The sequence below is a fragment of the Passer domesticus genome, chromosome 7 (assembly GCF_036417665.1).
Source record: "Passer domesticus isolate bPasDom1 chromosome 7, bPasDom1.hap1, whole genome shotgun sequence".
Taxonomy (NCBI): Eukaryota; Metazoa; Chordata; class Aves; order Passeriformes; family Passeridae; genus Passer; species Passer domesticus.
Window position 1 is genome coordinate 45,569,113 of NC_087480.1, and position 20,425 is coordinate 45,589,537.

At 39.1% G+C, this 20,425-nt stretch overlaps 2 protein-coding genes across 4 annotated transcripts in view; one reads left to right on the forward strand and one right to left on the reverse strand.

The window, feature by feature from the left end:
* The first annotated feature begins 40 nt into the window (after positions 1-40).
* On the forward strand, positions 41-7,506 carry F3 (coagulation factor III, tissue factor). Its single transcript, XM_064428190.1, has 6 exons — positions 41-404; positions 1,246-1,360; positions 3,409-3,593; positions 3,980-4,161; positions 4,273-4,432; positions 5,561-7,506. The coding sequence occupies exons 1-6, from the start codon at positions 56-58 to the stop codon at positions 5,707-5,709; spliced, it is 1,140 nt and encodes a 379-aa protein (XP_064284260.1). The 5' UTR covers positions 41-55; the 3' UTR covers positions 5,710-7,506.
* Positions 7,507-15,289: 7,783 nt separating this feature from the next.
* Positions 15,290-20,425, reverse strand: part of ABCD3 (ATP binding cassette subfamily D member 3) — a 28,078-nt gene continuing 22,942 nt past the window's right edge. For 2 of the 3 annotated variants that reach the window (XM_064428186.1, XM_064428188.1), the window contains 2 exons: positions 19,175-19,231; positions 15,290-18,350 (listed from right to left, as the gene is read on the reverse strand). In XM_064428186.1, the coding sequence (XP_064284256.1) occupies positions 18,273-18,350; positions 19,175-19,231 (135 nt within the window). In that variant the 3' untranslated portion in view covers positions 15,290-18,272. Of the gene's footprint in view, positions 18,351-18,573; positions 18,767-19,174; positions 19,232-20,425 lie in introns of those variants that run through there. The other variant, XM_064428187.1, reaches the window with a different exon arrangement.

Below are 20,425 nucleotides of genomic sequence, written 5' to 3' on the forward strand. Positions count from 1 at the left end.
GGGTGGTACGAGGGCCTGATGACACCAAAGGGGCAGAGGGACACGGACCGCAGGCATGTCCAGGTGTGCCCTCAGGTCCAGCTCGGCCCGCGCCGGGGATGCGGTGGCGGGGCTGGAGCCCGCGGGACACGTCCGTCCCTCAGCGCCCCTCCCCTCCTTTTCCTCGAAGATCCCCCGCTGTGCTTGCTCAACCCGGCGGTACCGAGCGCTTCCGCCGCGCTCCGGCCCCTCGCCCCCGCTGGGCGGCCCCGGGCGAGGCCTGGGTTCCGCCTCTGCGCTGCCCCGCTCCATATATGCCGGCGCGGCCGGCCTCCGCAGCTCCCTCACGGCGCCCAGGATGCTGCGTGCCGCCGCCCCGCCGCCGGCGCTGCTGCTCTGCGCGCTGCTCTGCCGCCTGGCCGCCGGTGAGTGACGGGCCGGGACGGGCCGGGACGGGAGGGATGGCGCCGGGATCGTCCCTCGCAGCCCCGGCCGGGGTGTCCCTCAGCAGTCCGCGGAGAGCCGCCCCGCGCTGGCGGGCAGGGCACGGGGACGCTGCAGGGCTGGTCGCCGCTGCGGGTTCCTCCTGCCGGGAGCGGGTTCGGCCTCGGGGATGGGCTGTTGCAGTGAAGTCGCAAGATTTCCTCCCCTTGTTCCCATCTCCGAACTTGTCGAGGGGTTTCCAGAGGTTACAGGGTTGCGAGGGGTTTTCCCGTCCGGCTTCGTCCGAGGCATTTCCCCGAAGCACTGCGGCCGGCCAGAAATGTGCTTGAGGGGTTCACGAACTCATCCTCTCGCAGATAATGTAGGTGTGTAGGGTAACCACTGATTTTTAAAGAAACTTTATCTTTCTAAAATATGCAAATGGGAATCCAGGAGCTAACGCTTTCTACAGCAGATACGGCTAGAAATGATTTTGAACAATGCCTCATTTGTTCAGTGCTCGAACGTTCTCGTGCACGTTCAAGCTTTTGTATCTTCTGCAGAGGTGTTGGATAAATGAAGCATTAAACAGAACTCCAAATGAACTCATCAATTTCAGAGTTACAAGACAGAAAATAATTTTCGTCTCATTCTTCACTTTTGCCAGGACACATTCCTTTAGTAAAGATGAGCAGTCCTTTCCTAAGGGCAGGACTGAGCCTTTTTCCCCAAGAAAACGTTTCCAAATTGCAATTAATGGCAACTGCTTAATTTAACTGAACAATGACTGCAGGGAAACAGAAATTGTAACATGACTGAAGGCACTCTTTTCTGTATTTAAAGGCCATGAAGAACTACCAACAGCAGTCAATATAACTTGGTCTTCAATCAATTTTAAAACTATACTACAGTGGCAACCAAAACCATCAGGCTACTTCTATACTGTAGAAATACATGGGTAAGTAGATAACACCGTGATATGTTCATTAACGGCAACTGAAGAAAATGAAAAGAGCGTGTTTGAATATTTCTGAAAGTGAATGTAACAGGAAAAGTGCCCAAACGTTAGGATTCAGGAAAACTGCCAGCCCAGGTGTTAATATTTCTTAGTGTCCAACTATAAAAATATCAGGTTTAGACTTCTGGTTTTGCTCACTTCAGAACTGGAGAGATGAGCTTCAGATCAGTATTTTAGTTCTGGGGTTCGGTGCTGCTTGAGAGAGCCAGCCAGGATACTTTGAAGGCGTTGATACTCAACCTTACATACCATGTATTAGACAGAATTTCACCTTTTTATGTCTTTCAAGGTGTCTGGACTTGTGTCTTCAGTCTTGGGAGGTGTCTAATAAATGAGTCTGCATTTTATTCTAATTGGTGAATCACAGTAATTAATAATTTTCTCTTGCTGGGTAATACTAAAAATTACCTTTGTTCATCTACCTCTGTCAAGATATTATGTTTTATGTAAGCTGTAAAATATTGTGAACATAAAACATAACCTATGTGAAGCTTAAGTGAAGTGCCTAATGCCTCTTTCAGAACTGCACAAAACTTTCCACGAAGTTCAGTGATGAATCTGTGCTGGTTTTAGCTCCCATTTTATTACAGAGAGCATTATTAAATGTGCCCTAAAGGTAAAACACATCATCAAACTTCCTACATATTAATGAAAAAGTGGTTCTGTAGTCTCACTGTCTCTAAAGGTGGCACAAAAATGAGTGTTCTCTCATGACTAACAAGTAAAATACCAATGTAATACCTTAATGTTCTTTTTCATTCTTTAGGTGTGATCAGATTAATGGACTTAAAAGCACACACCTAGCAGAACAAATTTTATGAAATTTTTGAATCTGGAGTTTCTTTCCAGAATTTTGTTTGCAGAAACCTGAAATCTATTAGCCCAAGATTCAGTATAGAATCAGGTGTAGTTCTGCAGAAGAGGCATCTCTTTGAACTGAAGTTGCTGTTACAGAGGAAGTGGGATTAAATGTTTGCTTTCTTGTGTATGTATAGTTACAGAGTACATTTGTTTCATCAAAAAGGTCAAACCTCTATCCCTTTCCAGTGCATTTCTTGTGGCACTGTCCCTCACTGATCTGTGACAAAAGAAATCAGATGAAGTGAGGAGTTCAGCTGACTCTAAAAAATGAAACTTGATCTACTTTGAGAAAAAAACACTTTGTTAATATTCAAACAGTCAGCATTCAGTCTTCGGCTGAGATCACACAATTTTTGTTCCCCTTAATTCACCAGGAAAAAGAGAGAAATAACTGAAAGAGTAATATCTAATCTGTTTTTTCATTCCTTCTTGTGAGGAAGTAAAATGAGAAATAAACATTTTTCACAGTCTCATTGCTATTTCGCAAGTAAATGGACCTGCTTGCTATCATTCAAAAATCAAGAGAAGTGCATAGTTCATACTTTTTGTCAATGTTTTAAAATTGTAACTCTGCATTAAAATTTGCTGCTACTGTCTGGTTCTTAGTGGCTTTTGCATAGACCCAAAACCAAATTACATCTACATGGAAACACTGTTGTCACATTAAACAATCAGTCAATAGAGCTTCCTATAACAACTGATATTTCTTAAGGTGATAATTTTCAAATTATCAAAGATAACACCTTCAAAGTGATTTATGCATCTTATATTCCGTTAAAATACATTCTGTAACTGCAGAAAAATGCAAAATCAGAACTAGTTATGGTTTCTATTCGATTCATGTAGAAGATTGATTTTTAAAATTCATATATGTGTCCCATAGCACATTTCTCTAATTAATATCAATCATACTTGATTTACTGAATTTTGCTTTGAATTGTGAAATACAGCTGTACAGGATAGTGGCTTTTGAGGTTTTCTCTTCTTCTTTTAGCCTGCAAGGCTGTTCTACAGGATAAGGGAAATCTATACAGTTTGAGGGGAAAAGTGTTTTTTAACATATCTAAATATATAATACATATATGTGTGGTTGAAAAGTGTTGACACTTCTTTCTTGCTCTTTTCAGACAGACATCTGACGTGAAGAGAAAATGCATACTGACATCAGAAACGGAGTGTGATGTTACTGATGTGCTCAGGAATGTAAAGGAGACCTACACAGCACACATACTGTCTGTAAAGCCTGCAGAGATGGATAACTTTGAAGAGCCACCTTTTGCAGTCTCTGAAAAATTTACACCTTATAGCCAGAGTAAGTAGGATTGCCAATTAAATCTTACTATAAATTTATTTTCAAGATTACTTCTGTTGATTTAAATGATTGAGCTTAAAGGGTTTTTTCTATAGATTCTCAGAGTAACACTGCTGTTATTGGAAAAGAAGATATTCAGGCATAAAGCTTTGCCTGTTGTAGGGGAGGGTGAAAGGCTTTAGTTGCCATTTTTTTCTCACTGAACCGAGTAGACCATTTAGTTAATATGTACTAGGTGAGGATACTTGTTTACAATCTAGGCCTTCACTGGTTTTTTAAACTTGTAATAAATTTGAGAAAGGAAAGTAATGGAGGGCAGAAGGAAGAAGAGCACGTCATATATAAATGGTGATGTCTGGTTTTTAATTCTAAAAATCTTTGTTTAGCTGTTATTGGAAAACCAGAGATAAAGGATTATTCACAAAAAGGTTCCAAACTGAACATCGTGTTCAAAGATCCACTTACACCATATATATTTCCTAATGGAAGCTTTCTGAGTATTCAAGACATTTTCCAGCATGACCTGGAATACAAACTCTCTTACTGGAAAGATCAAAGTTCTGGAAAGGTAAGGTCTAAATCTAGTTTTTGTTCTGTAATTATTGTTACCGTCTGTATAGTTACACCATTTCTGTTCTATCTTCAGAACTGACACTTGAAATATTTTTTTCCTTTGCAGAAAGATGCAACAACAAAAAGCCATAATTTTGAAGTAAGTGTTGACAGTGGAAAGAACTATTGCTTCTATGTCCAGGGAATCATTCCCTCTCGCAGAGAAAATCGTAATGGCCGAGAAAGCATGGTGCTCTGTACCAGTGTAGGAAAAAATATCTTAGATGGTAAGTATCAGGTTTGTCACTCAGTCTTTAATATTCTGACAAAAACCCCACGTCTTTAAATTCTGGTGCCTGCAATGAAATAAACTGCTTACTGTGTAAGTTAGAATACACAGTTGGAACATGGAAATTCATGGGAAGAACTCTCTTTAAGTAAGAGTCCACCATCTTTAATTAGTTGGAGCTGGTTTTAGGGTTTTGCCCAACTGTTTTGGTTAAAATGTCTGAGTTGATGACTGGTGTCTGAGGTTCCAGATGTCATCACTAGCCTTCAGCTTCATTTTTATTTCCAATTGTTTTCCTCCGATCCTTTCGAGGATGGCAGGTGCCACAGTAAGTGCTTGAAGCACTAAAACATAGTAGCTCTAAAACATTAGCTCTGAAACATACAAGTGCTGGAAACCTGCATATCCATTTACTTGTAGCATGAACTGACCTTTTAGTTATGTCAAAAGCAGATAATGAGGCTAAGACTTTCTTTCCTGTTCTGAGGTCAGAGGTTGGCAGATAGACTTCTTTACTGGTGAATAAGTTAGCAAGTGTAGGTGAATCAGCCAGCCATATCAGACTAGCCATTTGGATAACACTTTCTTCAATATACAGTCATCAATATTACTTAAATAATATCACTTTGCTGTACTGTATCTTTCTTCTCCCCGAGTAAGAATATTTGCACTCTAGAAAAACTCTTCTAAAATGGCAAATGAACTCAAACTAGGTTTTTATCCAAAGAATTTACCACAAAAGTGATAAATTGCAATTCCATTAAAATTTAAATAGAAAAATCTTCTCTTGGTGTTTTCTAGCTTGTAACCTAGAACAGATTTTCACTTGGACAGAAAGAATGTACAGGCAGAGGGAATGGTTTGACTTATTCTTATGGTGTTAGCATGGTACTTTAGTGCACTAACTAAACTAGATTAAAACCTAGAGTGAACCAGGCAGAATAAAACTTGACTTCAATTCAACAAATTAATGTTAAAATGTATTCAGTTCACACTGAAGTGGTAAATCCACTTTTGTAAGATTAACATATAGAAAGCATTTTTTTCTCATTCAGTGAAAGAGTTTGTAGCACTGTGACATTATGGGTTCTGATAACTGAATCTTGGATTTTTTTTTCCCCTACAGAATATGGAACAGAAGTCTTTATCATCTTAGCAGTGATAGCAGTTGCAGTCATCACTCTTGCCATTGTCCTTCCAGTGGTTCTGTGTAAACGCAAGAAAGCAAAGAAAGCAAGAGCTGTGAGAGAAAAGGAGCTGCTTAATGGTGTCTAAGGAAAAAGTACTGCAGACACTAGTGGCAGAGACAAAGCAGAAAAAAACCCAACAACAAAATTGGATATTTGAGTGGAGCCTTAGGCTCTCTGAAACAGGAATTCTGAAGCCCAAACTTTATGTGGATTAAAAAATCCACTAGACAGTACAGACGAAAAATCCAGATATCAGGAAGCCCTGTGTCATTAGTGGCCAGAGGCTGGAAGAGCATTGTGGTGATCTGTTACAATCATAGAATTATAGACTGTGCTGAGTTGGAAGGGACCCATCAGGATCATCGACTCCAAGTCCTGGCCCAGCACAGCACCATCTCACGAGTCACACCATGTGCCTGAGAGTGTTGTCAAACAGCTTCTTGACCTCTGCCAGGCTGCTGTGTGACCACTTCCCTGGGGAGCCTGTTCCAGTGCCCAAACACCCTCTGGGTGAAAATCTTTTCCCTGATACCCAACCTAAACCTTCCCTGACTCAGCTTCATACTGGTTTTTTGAGTGCTGTCACTGGTCACAAGAGTGAAGAGATTGGCACCTGCCCCTCTGCTTCCTTTGGCGAGGTTGTTGAAGTGTCTGCCTTTTCTCCAGGCTGAACAGACCAAGTGACCTCAGCCACTGCTCACACAGCTTCCCTTCTGGAGCCTTCACCGTCCTTGTTACCCTCCTGTGGACCTCTCTAACAGCTCAGTGTCTTTTTTGTGTTGTGGCACCCAGAACTGTCCCCTGCACTCGAGCTGAGGCTGTCCCAGCTCAGAGCAGAACGGGACAATCCCCTCCCTTGCCTGGCTGTGATGCTGTCCCTGATGTCCCCAGGACAGGGATGTCCCTCCTGGCTGCCAGGGCACTGCTGGCTCATGTTCAGCTTTCCCTTGACCAGGTCCCCCAGGCCCTGGTGGCCCCTTTCTGCTGTCCAGTCTCATTCCTCAGTCTGTCTGTACATCCAGGGCTGCCCCGTGCCAGGTGCCAAGCCCAGCACTTCTCCTTGTAGAACTTCCCATGGCTGGTGAATGCCCGTCTCTAAGTTGCCAAGGTCTCTTTGCAGACAGATTTTTCCTAGACTGTTCCCAAGCCCCTTCTATTGTCCTGTTAAACAGGATTTTGAACTAGAGGTACTTTTAACTTGATCAGTATGGCCTTATTGAGCCAGAAGATTTACGGTACTTGTGAGGGGAAAAAACACTACTTTTGAAAAATAGGTGTCATTTACCTAACTAAAAGGAATATTTTTCTGTTTCTATGAAACAAACCCTGTATTTATCTGCCTTTTAACAATATTAACTGGTGAAATAATCTGTTAGTTCAGATGCGACAAAATTGCTACTCTTATTTTTGCACTTCTTGGATAAAATGAACTTGGTCTGTTTATCTTTGGATGCTGACAAAGGTAAACAAACTGAAACTACTGCACTGGCAGCTTGTAAGAAACACTATTGAAGCAGGTACTTGCTATTTATCTGGAAACTATATCCAGTTACACTACACCCAGAGTTTATAGACAGAGGAGTCTGATAGTTCCAAATAAGTGTTAGAACAAATACTTTGCAGGTCAGTAGGAACTCATTTCAGCAAGCACTGAATAGGTAGCAGTTTCCTGCATTTTGAACATAATTTTTAATTAACAGTTGAATAATGGTTTCTGTGGTGTAGATTCAAATCATCTTGGTGATGGGATTTGGAGATACCTGTTGCTTTGACTTTTAGTATTTATTTTATAAATGAGAATCTAATTTTTATACTGGTGTTATCTGTATTTATGATGGTAATTTATACTTTTCTAGTGAAATAAAGGTGACTGGAAACATAATTCTTTCTCTTCCTTTTCAAAACAATGTACAGTATTCATTCCAGAACTAAATTAAATATACATTTAGGAAACTTATTTGGGACAGCAGTGTAGGCAAGCTCCCACAATCAAACAAATGTATAAAGCAGACTACCAGGGCACCTGAAAGGAGAAGCCACAGTTCACAAATTAGAGGTTTTGAAGAGTCCTGAGTCACATTTCTGCTGTCCAGTTACATGAGAATTAGTCACGGTTTGCATTCACAGCTTCTCCTTCCATTCCCACAGTGCTGCTTGTGCTTGTGCTACTGATGTTCATTCAAGGCATTATGGGGCCTGCCCCAGAGATGAGAACTACAATGATGGTGGTCAGCATACACAAACACAAAACGCAAGAGAATAGAAAAAAAATCACCCTGGAGTTGGAACTAACTGGCTGTGGATCTCAACACTTTATACATGCCTTAAAAAATACCCATTGTATTAATGAGAAGGAATACCTTACAAAATTAATATCCCAATCTAACAATTTGTACAGAATTGTATTTTTATTGTTCATCCCTGCTGTGCTATAGCTACCATCTGTGTCTGGGTCAAAACTCCTGGGAATATGTAAGTGTGGTTTATGGAGGGGGTTTCTTGGGTCTTTAATTCCTCTTTTTACAGAGGGATGAAAAACACCAGAATTCCCCCTCAAAACCCTGTTTACTTCATGTTAAGCAATAAATGCTTAATGCATTTTCTGCTGATGCATAAGCCTTGTATGGAGAAGGAATCTTACAACAGCAATCAAAAACATGAGAGCTCGTGGGAGTCAATTTAAAAACATTCCAAAGTTGTCATCATTACTTCCCTTCCCTGAAGCACTCTGCTTCCTCAGCTTCATTCAGTGCCAGACTCAGAAAAAGGAAGAGCTAATAGGAAAAGGAAAGCCTGTAATTACAGCATAGCATTTATTAAATTAGACCATGCAGTTGCTTGTAATAAACTACATAGAATGACACTATAAATCATATTTCATTACTTAAAGAGATTCTGGGTTTGTTCTGAATATGGCAGGAGGGAAGGAGGGGAGAAGAGACACCCACAGAAATGCAAACAAGTGCCTTAAATGGCAAAAGAGAGACCCCTGACTGCATGAGTTCTGGAAGCCTGAAGCACTTCTGTTTCCTAGCTGCAGTATGTTATCATCCAACAATGCTGAGTAACCAGAGTCACGGGGCTCACAGATCCTATTTCAAAGAGGGCGTTTTCTATTTGTGGAGACAGTTGAGAAAGGGGCTTCTTAATTGCAAACTTCTGTAAGTCCTATTCCTTGGGCTGAACCCAGGCAAAATGTTTTATGCAGATACTTTCTCAGAGTATTGGGTTGGGCAGAAGTTGTTATAACAATAAAGGTGGTGTCGCTAGGAAGAAAGACTAGGCCCACATATGTGGCCACTTCAGCTTTGCATGGATTTAAGATTAAGCCAGACACACAGAGAATGGAGATGAGAAAGGGAAGGCTTTTCCTATGCACCTAAGTTCCCTGGCTCCTCTTCTAAGCAGGTTTCTGTAAGCAGGCATGTTCCTATTGATGCTCCCTATTCCTCTGTTCCACTTAGCTCCACTATCTGAAAAAGGTATCTGACTATTTCAGGAGGATAAATACATTTGCATAGTTCCCTCACACTATTTGTGTCCTCTCCTTGTACAAGTGAATGTGTAACACTGCACACTTTTACAAGCCTGCTTTAAAATCACATTCTTCACACAAGCAAAGGCTGATGCTGTTGTGCTACTTTTCTGTCAGCCCTAAAAGCAACACAGACAAAATTACTGCTATTACTTAAAATGAACAACTGTAGAGGACTTCAAAAATGTATGATGGATATGGCAGCAAACAGCTTAGCTATTTCTAGCAGACTCAGCTTTCCAGTGTGAGAAGGCTGCTGCTGAGAGGCATGTAATGATAAGAACGTGATTATGAGCTTAACTTGGATCACTAGTTATGTGGCAACTCAGGACAAAGAGTTTTCTGCATGAAGTGAGAATAAACAGCTGTGATAGATTACCCTGTCGGTTCAGTTTTGCAAAGCTGATTATTTTGCATTTTAGTAGTGATTGCCACAGTTTCAGAACCTTGTAATACACATTATCAGACCCTAGAGACAATTGAATCTTCTAATTACACAGAATTTATCCACATACAACTAACCATGCTTTCTATAGTCTGTTTGTCCTGGTGCTCATGTTTGAGAATGACAGGAAAAGAACAACCTGCTGGACAGGACAGAGGCAGGAACTGGTCAGCTGAAAATCTTTCCACAACCCTTAGGTGTGGTGTTACTCACCATGGCATATGCTCCCTGACAGACTACGCCCAGTCTGTCCCTTACAAAGACAAACTGCCACAGCGAGCTGCCCTTCCCTTATTTGATGGTGTGTGCCCTCCAGGGCTCTACAGCAGAACTTTTAGCAAAGCTCAGGACATAAAGATGCGCTGCAGATCTCCTCCTTACAACATATAATGAGAAACTTTCCCACCATGAGATCCTTCTGCTTCTTCTGGCACAGGCTCTCATTCAACCCACAGAGCCTCTTGCAGCATTCCCCCAAAGGATCCAGAAAAATCATCTTTCCCTGTAACTCCTCACCCTCTAACTGTAGCTGAATTAGCCAAGTTCACAGCAAGATTTCCCTCAGGGGTGGTTTCTTCCAGAAAAACCTGCCAGTACCTGGTTATAAACGTGTAGCCACCTTGACTGCGTCCAGGGTTTCACAGCCAGGCTGTCTCAGATGTCCAGTTGCAGAGGTTGTGCCTGTTTCTCATCTTGCCAAAAGTGATTTTTGTGTCACTGGCTCCTGTAAGAAGCTTGAAATGCTTCTGCTCCTGACTTCCCCTGGCTCTTCTGTTCATGCTTCCCTTCCTCTCCTCCATCCTCTACTCATTCCCATTATTTATTTTTCATGAGAGATGAACCCACTGCCTTATTTCCTCAGACAGATATGTAGGATCTCATTTTAAGCAAAATATGGAGTCTGAATAAATCCATATCCCTTAATCACAATCCAAAACATATTAATAACATGGAAACATTATTTTTTTACCTTCTACAGCTCACCTTGGTCAGTATTATTGAGACAGTAACTTTCAGAACATTCACTAGCATTGCTCCAAGTATTTTACAACACTGAATTAAGTTTAAGTGTAATTTTGTTAGTCTTGTTTAAAATAGCAATGAAGTTATTGACATTAAAGAATCTTTACAGTTCCAGCATTTTCTTCTACTTTTATTTTCAAGTTTTCTACCTTGCTACTTTAAGAAATATTTAAGTAGCAAAGTCCTGACATTTTTAAATTCAAAAAAATAGTTCATTAAAAGAGACTTAATTAAACTCACCTTCCTTTCAACAGAGAAATATTTTCCCAGTGAGATCACATGGTAATTTTAAAATTAGTTATTCAGTAATTACACAACTCAATTAAACAGCTAGTGTACTAGAAGAGCTAGAGTGACAAGTGAGATTTAAAAACCTACTCCAATAGGAAGCACTCATTATTCCAGGGAAAAATGTAGGTTTGTTAGTTGAGTTTTTTTATTTTAAAGAGTGCATCCTTGATTAACACAAAAAGTTTCCCCTCTGTTGCCTTCATGCTTTACCATCCATTCACCCCAAATATGCACATCTCCACAGAGATAATCCTCAGTCTGATTTCCCAGCTTCCCACTTGATTCTCACATGACCACTTGCTTCCAGAGGGTGCCACACAGCCGTGTGGCAGTGCCACCGCTCCTCCCTGCCCGCAGCCATGCACGGCAGCAGCGCCCTGCACGCACCGCTGCCACCACTGCAGGGATCCTGCAATCGCCTTCTGAGCTTCCTGAGCCTAGAAAAGGTGACACCAAGTGGTAAACAAGGGCATAATCAGCACATTAACAATCCAAATGTTTCTAAATGACTAACACACTGAGATCCAGTTTGAATCCAGATTTCACCAAAACCTGGAGGAAAAGGGCACAAGAAGTGAATTAGATATTCTCTTTTCTAATAATGAAAAGGAACAGAGAGTATGAACAGCTCAATAAGGTCTGATATTAAGGGCAGGAACAGCTCTCTTCTCATGAACACCTCCCACTCCTATTCAGTGCTTCCCTCTGACAGCCTCTCAAGGAATCTTGGACTGCAATATACCCTGTGCTGTCCAATATCCAAACATTGCTGGACACAAGGCCCAGTCAACAATCCATCAGTACTTACCTATTGTTTGCATGTTGGTGTTGAAGCCAAAACCATACTCCCTTCCCCTTGACAAATTTCTTTAGTCTCAGAAACTCAGGAATAGCTCAGAATTAGATTTTCATGCTGACTGTTAAGCTTCCTACCAGATTTTCTTTCCTCAGAATCCTTCAAACAGAAAACAAGAGTCCTCTTACTGCCCTTTTAACTCTTAGAGGAACAGACTAAGTACCTTACAGAAAGAACTGTAGTGTTCTAGAAGTACTGGAAAATGTTTTACTCCTGCTGCACATGCCATAAATTGAGCTGTAGAAGCCCTGTGAATTATGCTGAAGTACAAACTATGTTTGGAACTGTGATAATATGCTATTCCAGTGGCAAGGGAAAGAAAGGCACAGGTAGGAACAGCTGGAAGGCAGCTGTGCTTGAAACCGGGGCTATTTTGGCCTGTATGTGCTTTGAGTTCTGCTGAGCCTGTCTTCAAAAAGCAACCCCAAAAACACCTTTTGAAAAAAATTACTTTCCATTCCACAGCCTATGAGAGGCACAAGAAATCAAAACAGGTCTCAGCTGAAAGGCTGCTCTTCTGTACCTGTCTCTCAAGCAAGTCCCTAGAACAACCTGAAGAGAACAAAATACAAGGTCCCTGCAGGAACTACTACTGGCTGTCAGACACAGCCTTACTAAAGCTCCAACACAACTATTTTCATCATTGAAAAAAGATGAAAGTTTTTTTTCTCAATCTAGTTAGTATTGGTGGCTTGAGATTTGACCTTGGCCCTTAATTCCCTACTATACTCCAAAAAGTTTTTGCACACAGTTCCTGCTCTTCAGGGAAGTCTTGTTGCAATATATAATATTGCATCCAAGTTTTAAGAAGCCTTCAGCACACATGTTTTGCTTTTTAACCATAATTTTTTCCCAACATGTTAACCCCTCTATAGATAACACATTAACCTCTCTATAGATACTTCATCTTTCAGTGTGTTACCACATCTGCCCCATCAGTTGCTTGTGACATAGCTGTCTTTAGCTGCTGCTTTTGTGCCAACACATTCGTGCAGTAAAATACTACAATTAAGTAAACAAATAAATATTAGCTTATTTTGGGGAGCACCTTTACACTTGTCACGATTCACAGTGATTAAAAGTAGTCAATTGTCTTTTAGGACCTACTTGCACTAAACCACTCAGCATAAGGAGATTAAGAGTATATTTGGTTACATAAAATGCCTCTTCAATTGCACACATGGATTGTCTTTCAAAGCAGCCTCCCCCAAACTTTCAATAATCAACCTTAAAAAATTAACTTTGATTTGGACCAAACTCTTAAGTCACTTTAGTGCAGAAAATTTGCTTAGTCACGTAGGTGGAGTTCCCTATTTCTACCCAAGTAAACCAGTCTCAGCTTTTTTTTTTTTTTTTTTTTTTGTCTAGACAGAATTGACCTAATTTTTCCAGTTCTGTTCTATTTTGGTTCATCATGTGCAGATGCCTCTTGTTTCCCAAACTGAGGGATGGGTGGGAAATGAAGGATGTTGGTTTGTGGACAAGCAGAGCAGGGAACAGGGCTGGGCATTACAACAAATGTGCTCCTTTCACCAGTAAAAGCAATTGTGTTCAATCTTTATGGCTCAGACTTGCCAAAGGTCACTAAGAGAGAGGTTTCTAAGCAGTCTAAGAGACATTGTGATTAAGCCTGGTTTATGAAAGATATATTCCACATAAGCAGAGTGTCCAAATTTCCCTTCTCTCCCATTTTAAAATGCCAACAGGATGATTATTCTTGCATTGTAGCATTCATTGCAAGATTACTGGCAAAATGTCTTCAGTTTCCCAAGTCAATCCCTACGGAATTTGCTTAGGCATATTATTCTTATTTAATTCCTGAATTTACTGTATTTTCAAATTACTCCCTTAAAACAGCTTCTGTCTGTGAAGTTCCAGGCTACTTGTCACCTGACTCTGCTTTTGAATTCAAGGAAAGAAAATTATACAAAAGTTCAAAGAAGGCTTTGAAGATAACATTTTTTCTAGTTTTTAACATGAAAGACAAGCTGCTTTCATAATAACCCAACTTGGCTATATTTCTGTTTCAAGATGAATGATAGAATGGTTTGGGGTGAATAAAATCAGTTTCATCCTCTGAAGACACGAGACAGGATGGATTTCATCAGAACATATAAACAAACATAGGAACCTGTAATATGCACAGCCACTCTAAACTTCCCAGTGAAGTTTCTGGCATCATAATAAAAACCTGACGGTGTCCAGACCACTGGCAAGAGCCTTGAACCACAACATGTGAAGGGAAAACCAACCAACCCACCTCTTCCTGACACAGCTGCACGTCCCTGATCAGTAAAATCAAGAAACCTCTTTCCATGCTCAGGAAAGGGACTAGCACAAACCATCTGGCTAAGTACACCTAATAAAGAAGCATATAGATTATACATTTAAATAACTGCTTTGAACAGCAGCCTTGTGAGCAGAAATTTCAACTTGTACACTGTTGATTTTCTTGACAGATAAAAGTTGGGGTTTATTTTCTCTATAAAACCTAGGCAACCTTTTCACCCCACTATTTTTTGCAGTGGGATTTCAGATGATCATTACCATGGATGTTTCTATGGACTTCTCATGGTACCAATGATAGTTAAATTCAAATTTTAACACTGGATTTTCAACTTCTACCTTAATGTATCTAAAAAATTTATGTATTAAACATCCCCCCACAACACAGAAATTCCTTTCTTTCCTCCTCTAACTCATCAACCTAATTGAAAAACATGGATTTATAAGACTGCATCTTGGCTGAGACACTTTCCTTCAAAGGGAGGTCTACCCTTTAAGAATGCTTTACAATACACTTGTTGTACAACTAATTTCAGTTAAGAAAAGAAAAAATCTATGCCTGTTAGCATTAGAAAACACTGATCACTTAAAAATCAGTAAATTCAAGCATATCTTAGCTGTACTTTTACACTACTGTGTTTCAAGTATCCTGATAGCTGGTATGTCCACCACAACATACCAGGAAAACAACTGAAAATTACAAACACAATAAAGGTGGAAAAACACTAACTTATTATCCTCAAAGTACAGAGATTAAGGAGCACTCACAAGAATTCATACTGATATTATATTAATCTTATTCAGGCCCTTCTAAAATCAAGAGAAAAGGTGGCCAGGAGAAAAGGAGAGAGGCCAGGATCACAGAATATTCTGAGCTGGGACCCACAAGGATTGAGTCCAGCTCTTAGGCCAATGGCTCGTAGGTTATTATTACCATGATACAGCCAATGGAGCCAATCTCAGTGCAGACCCAAAGCAGATTAACACACCTATAAGCCCATTGCTCAAAGAACGTGTCCTCAAGAACTGAGCTCATGCACTTGGTTAAGCCTAAACCAGATGGCATCACCTGGCTGATTCCAGGGCAAACTTCAGACAGCATTGCAGATTTTCAAAGCTGAACACAAAGACAATTGGCTCATTGAGCAACTCAGCATTTGTTGCATATGCATTAGCTATATTATTACAGAATTCCTAATCACATCATTAAGAAACATGAAAAGCCTAGATATATTTTATCTTTAGATTTTTTATTATTATTATTTCAGAGGCACTTAATGTCTTACATTTACATAGCGCCATTTCCCCCTCCAAAACACTTTACAGTATTTACACACAGGAATGTTTCCCACCGTTGAAATGCAGCCATCTGACTATTTCCAGTACCATCTTCAAAGCACCAGCAATTTGAGACAGAAAGTATTTATCAGTATGTTGTCTATTAAGATAGTCCAGAATTCCATTTCATGAACTTCCAACTTGTGCTATTAAAGAAACATAACTAAAATACAGTATCACAGTGCAATTCTGCAACAGAACTGGGACTTCAATCATTTTCACTAGATTTTTTTACAATCTCTTATTAGATCAAGTCTATCTCAAACACTTTAATGTAAGGCCTTTCAAGAATATAATTCTAAAATATCATTATTTTTTTATATTTTCTTTATAAGCCTCCCTTACAATCAACACAGAAGAATATTTTCCTTTCCTTCCAAACACCAAGTTCTGGCCCTAAGGAGATACCAGCATTCTCAGTTTCAACAATCTTCATTGCATCTAAAGGCAAACCTATTCCTCCTTGGTTTTGGAGATAGATTTATTTGTTTGCTTGTTATTAGTTTAAAAATAAATACAATATTACACAAAATTCTGTTACATCCAGTAAAATTGTAAAGTACAATTGGGATTGGCTGCTGGGGGCAATGTAAGTGTGCTGTGTATGGTTTTACTTGTTAGCATTAAAAACACATTAAAGTATCCCAAGTTCACTACTCCACTGCAAAAGACTGCCCTAATCACAAAGATCATAGCAACTTTCTCGGTTTAGAGAATTTTTTCTTTGTCTCTCTAAAAGGCTACTAAAACATCCCTTCCAAGAGAAGAAGTCGCATTTGTGCTGAGAACTTAGACCAAAAAAACCCCAAACCAAAAAACCATCCCACACCAACCTATCTGGCATCTCTATTTCCATGGTTACACTTTGAAAAAGACTACGACCTCACACACAGCATGCTGCTACCTGCTACGTTATGGCTGATGTGAGAACCTGAATGAACAGAACCAAGAGATTACTGAAATCAGGCACCTATCTGCCTTCCTGTAAAACAAGCACAAAAATTATTCTGGTACCTTATTCTCTGGAATATGCTGTACTTCAGAGAGAAGCTTTTATGATCTTCATTGATGCATTATACTCAGATTCTATTGTGGCCACTAGATTCTTGTACCAGGATAGCTGTTTGCATTTGAGTACATTGAAAGAATACTGACAGGTAGGGGCAAGAACCATGATAAAAGGAAAAATATTAACAGGTAGCAATTTCAACATGAAAGAAATTTCCTAATTAAACCGGGTAAAAATTAACAAACAGCAGTGCATCCAAGTACATATATTCATTCTATAAAAAGTAGGGGCTTTTTAAAATCTAAACCATTGATAAAAGATGCGCAAAGTACAGATGTTTTGCATATTTTATGCATGCCTTCATGTAGTGCATTCCTATATTATATCTTACATGGAACACTAAAAAACTACTAGACCTTCACTGTACAACAGGTATTGTAATTTTTTTTTTGTTTTAAAGCCTAAACAGCAATTCAGTTTGAATTATACCTTTGTATTCCCTGATCAAAAAAACCACCTTGCTGCATTTATGCTTGTCAAAGTCAAATGACAACCACAGTAATCATTTGTATGGAAAAAAACAACTACAGTAAACCATTGTAAAAATTTGGTTCCTTTGAGGGGATTTGGAAGCTGGAAGAAGAAAACCAGCAAGGTCTGGAGATCCTTACAAAACACAGAGAATCACTAGTAAATAATTTGTAACAGAAATCAAGAAACATCATGACAATAAGAGAATAAACATGAAGAATGAAAGCATTGTTTCAGGCTTCACAGTCCAAAAGACCAAACAGAGGGTACCATTATCATTTGCTTTCAAATTCAGACATGAAAGGCAACTAAAACTATAAAATCATCACATTTTTTTTGAAGAGGGAGAAAAGGAGGAACTTGGGAAAAGTAACTGCTGTATTACAGGACTGAACATAGGACAACTGTCTGCTATTTCAAAGACTAACATTTTTGAGCCCATTATAACCTCTACTGATTTGAGGAATTACTGGACCCACATTCTTTTCTCTGTTCCTTCTTGTGGGAGTCATTAATTTCTTCAAAGCTAAAAACATTCAAAGCTTCTTTGATACAAGGATCATCACTTTTCTTTCCCTCCCGTTTTTTCTTGTGGTTCAGTCCTTTCCTCCCTCAACCTCCTCTCAACTCTTCATTACCACAATATTTCTCTGACAAAAAAAGGACAGTTGGGCTGGAAGATGAATGAAGCTTTTGCTAAACTGGGAGAGAGTGGGAGCCGAGCTGCAGAGAGAACTGCATGGACAGAGAGATGTTAAATCCAAATCCCAGCAAGGAACACCCTCATTTTTTTTTTTAAACACCAGAAGGAATTAGTTTGTCTTTTAGTTTCAGTTCATCCTTTTTCAGCAGGGGCACATTGGCTACATCACAAGGCTTGGACAAGGAAAAGGCTCTTTCATTGAACAGGGCACAGATCTGAAGATGGGACAATGTCCTGCACCGTGCAAGATCTCTCTGAAACATGCATAGAACAGAGCAAAAATCCAAGACTGCTTTGCAGGAACAAGAGAGGTAGCAACCCTAATTTTAACAGGGCTTTTCACCGAAGGGAAAGAAGGTCTACAAAAGTCAAATCAGCCGATTTCAAATGGTTTGCATCCCAGGATGAATCAGGTTACACTAATTTAAGCCCAATTTAATTTAGGCAGGTTTTTAAACCACAAGAATAAGGACATTCTTAGTACGTATCAATAATTACACCAACATATACACAATTAGCAATATCCTACATAATAGTAAATGCTTAACAGGCTGAGTAATTTTATGGTACATTGTCTGACATTCTACACATTTCCTGTAATCATCAATCTCTAGCAGTTCAGTTCATGACTTTAAGATCCAAATTCAACTGTGTCTTCAGTTATTTTCTTGAATTCATAGTTTCCTCGGCCATCCATATGCAAATAGTACTGAAAAAAACCAACATATCTTATTATAGAGGTGGTAATATTTAGTTAAATACCTACATAAATTATATTTTAAATGTTATTTAAAATATATATTTTAATATATAAGATATATTTTAAATATACATATAAAATCTTAAAATGTGTTTTTAAATATTATATTTAAGAATCTTCAAAAAATTTAAAAATTTATTTTAAAAGTTTTAGAGGGTAAACAAACTCAGAGGGTAAACTGTTCTCACCTCACACATCATTAAATTCACCTGCCTCTGTAAAAAATGTTAAACTGTATTTTTGCATATCATACATCAGTCTGCTAACAGCCATATCTAGACTCAGCACTGCTCTCTTGGGTTTTGTGGGGCACAGATTCATCCCCATGTATGAATTCAGTATATTTATCCACAGGTACAGTCTGTCTGCATAAAAAGAACAGTAAAATCTTGGTTTGCAATAAAAAAGTCCATGCCCTAGAGACTTTCTTTTTTTAAAGCATAAATGTATTAGATATAAAGAAAGCAAAAAAATCCATGCTGTTCACTGAAAGCTAGTTCAAGAATTTTTTTGAGTTTAAGAAAGAAGACTTAAGCAAGCCTCTGATATTTTATAGATACACTTAAAATTTTGGATAGCATTCTTTCATAACTAAAAGCAAAAGAATATTTCAAAGAGTAAAATTAGATTGTGAAAAGTAAAACCTTATAAAAACCCAAACAGAACATGACCTATTAGGATGTGAAATGATAACACCTTGATTCACCAAGTCCATTTCCTACAGTCACTCAACAAAACCCAGAAATATTCTTAATAAAGTTAAGATTACATACATCATGATGTTTCCAGAGTGACTTCCTGTGGGAAACAGTGAAGAGAGTGATGCCAACCTACATGACAAAGACACCAATGAAACAGTTAATTCTTCTCACGGCTAAGGGGTTATTAATTTTTCAGTATTGTATCAGATGAAGATCTTAAATTCAAAACCACAAACTGTCAGACTATTATTAACACTATACATACATAGCTTTTATTATAAGATTTTGCAGGGGGGAAGCAATCAGGAGAGATTTATAATTTTTAATTTATTTCACTCTTCTTTTGCGCCTAAAAATTTGTCAAACATAGAAGTAACTGAGTAAAAGAAGCAAGGCAGGAAGCAGGTAAAACAATAAAGCTGCTGAATAAAGGAATTTTAACAACAAAACAAATCCCAAACCCACAAAAGCAGTTATCAATTACACACTTACAGTGACAATTTAAAGTGAATAACCTTCCTTTGTTTCCTTTCAACTTAGCCAACTATTCATCCCCACCAGGAGGAGCAAGGACAAAATGACTCTGATGATAAAGTAAGATGACATTTTTTCTTTTTGCAAGGACAGCCTAAACAGGAATTCTATTTTTTCAGCAACATGCACTAGCCACTTGGCAAGCACAGATGAATATTCATGGTAATAGAATAAGAAGTATATGGATAATGGAATTTAAAAACTGTCAGGGTATTGATACCAATGTGGTAAAATCCGTTCATGAAGTAATGCTCCTTCTCCTGCAGAGTCCTCACTGAATGTCCATTCACTACTCCAGAGGGCTCCTTTAGTTTCAAGGACATATTTCAGTGGATGCACAGCTTTGCTCCGTTACCATTCTGGAATACTGCTACTCAATAACTAATGTCACTTCAAGCCCTTTCTTTGCCAGACTAGGGTGTGAAATTGAATCTTACTGATTTCACATGGCACTACAGAGAATCTGAAACGGTGAGTTTAAGAGGACAAGGAAACACAAAGCTGTATTTAGCATCATCATATCTTCCTAGAGTGCTTGGCTTTTCATATCTCAAAATAGATGGAAATGTTAACTTCCAACCTTTTACTTCTGTTGCCCTGGACAAAAGAAGCCTTTTGAACAAGAAAGCATGCTACAATTTTAGGTTATTTGGTGCTACTTGACATTCTAAGACTATCTGTAAAAGTAAAGTTACTTAGCAATTACTAAGAGTTCTCTGTATATCACAGAGGCTACATGTACATCCAAATTATCCTGGGACTACAAAATTATTACTAAATTCTAGCATG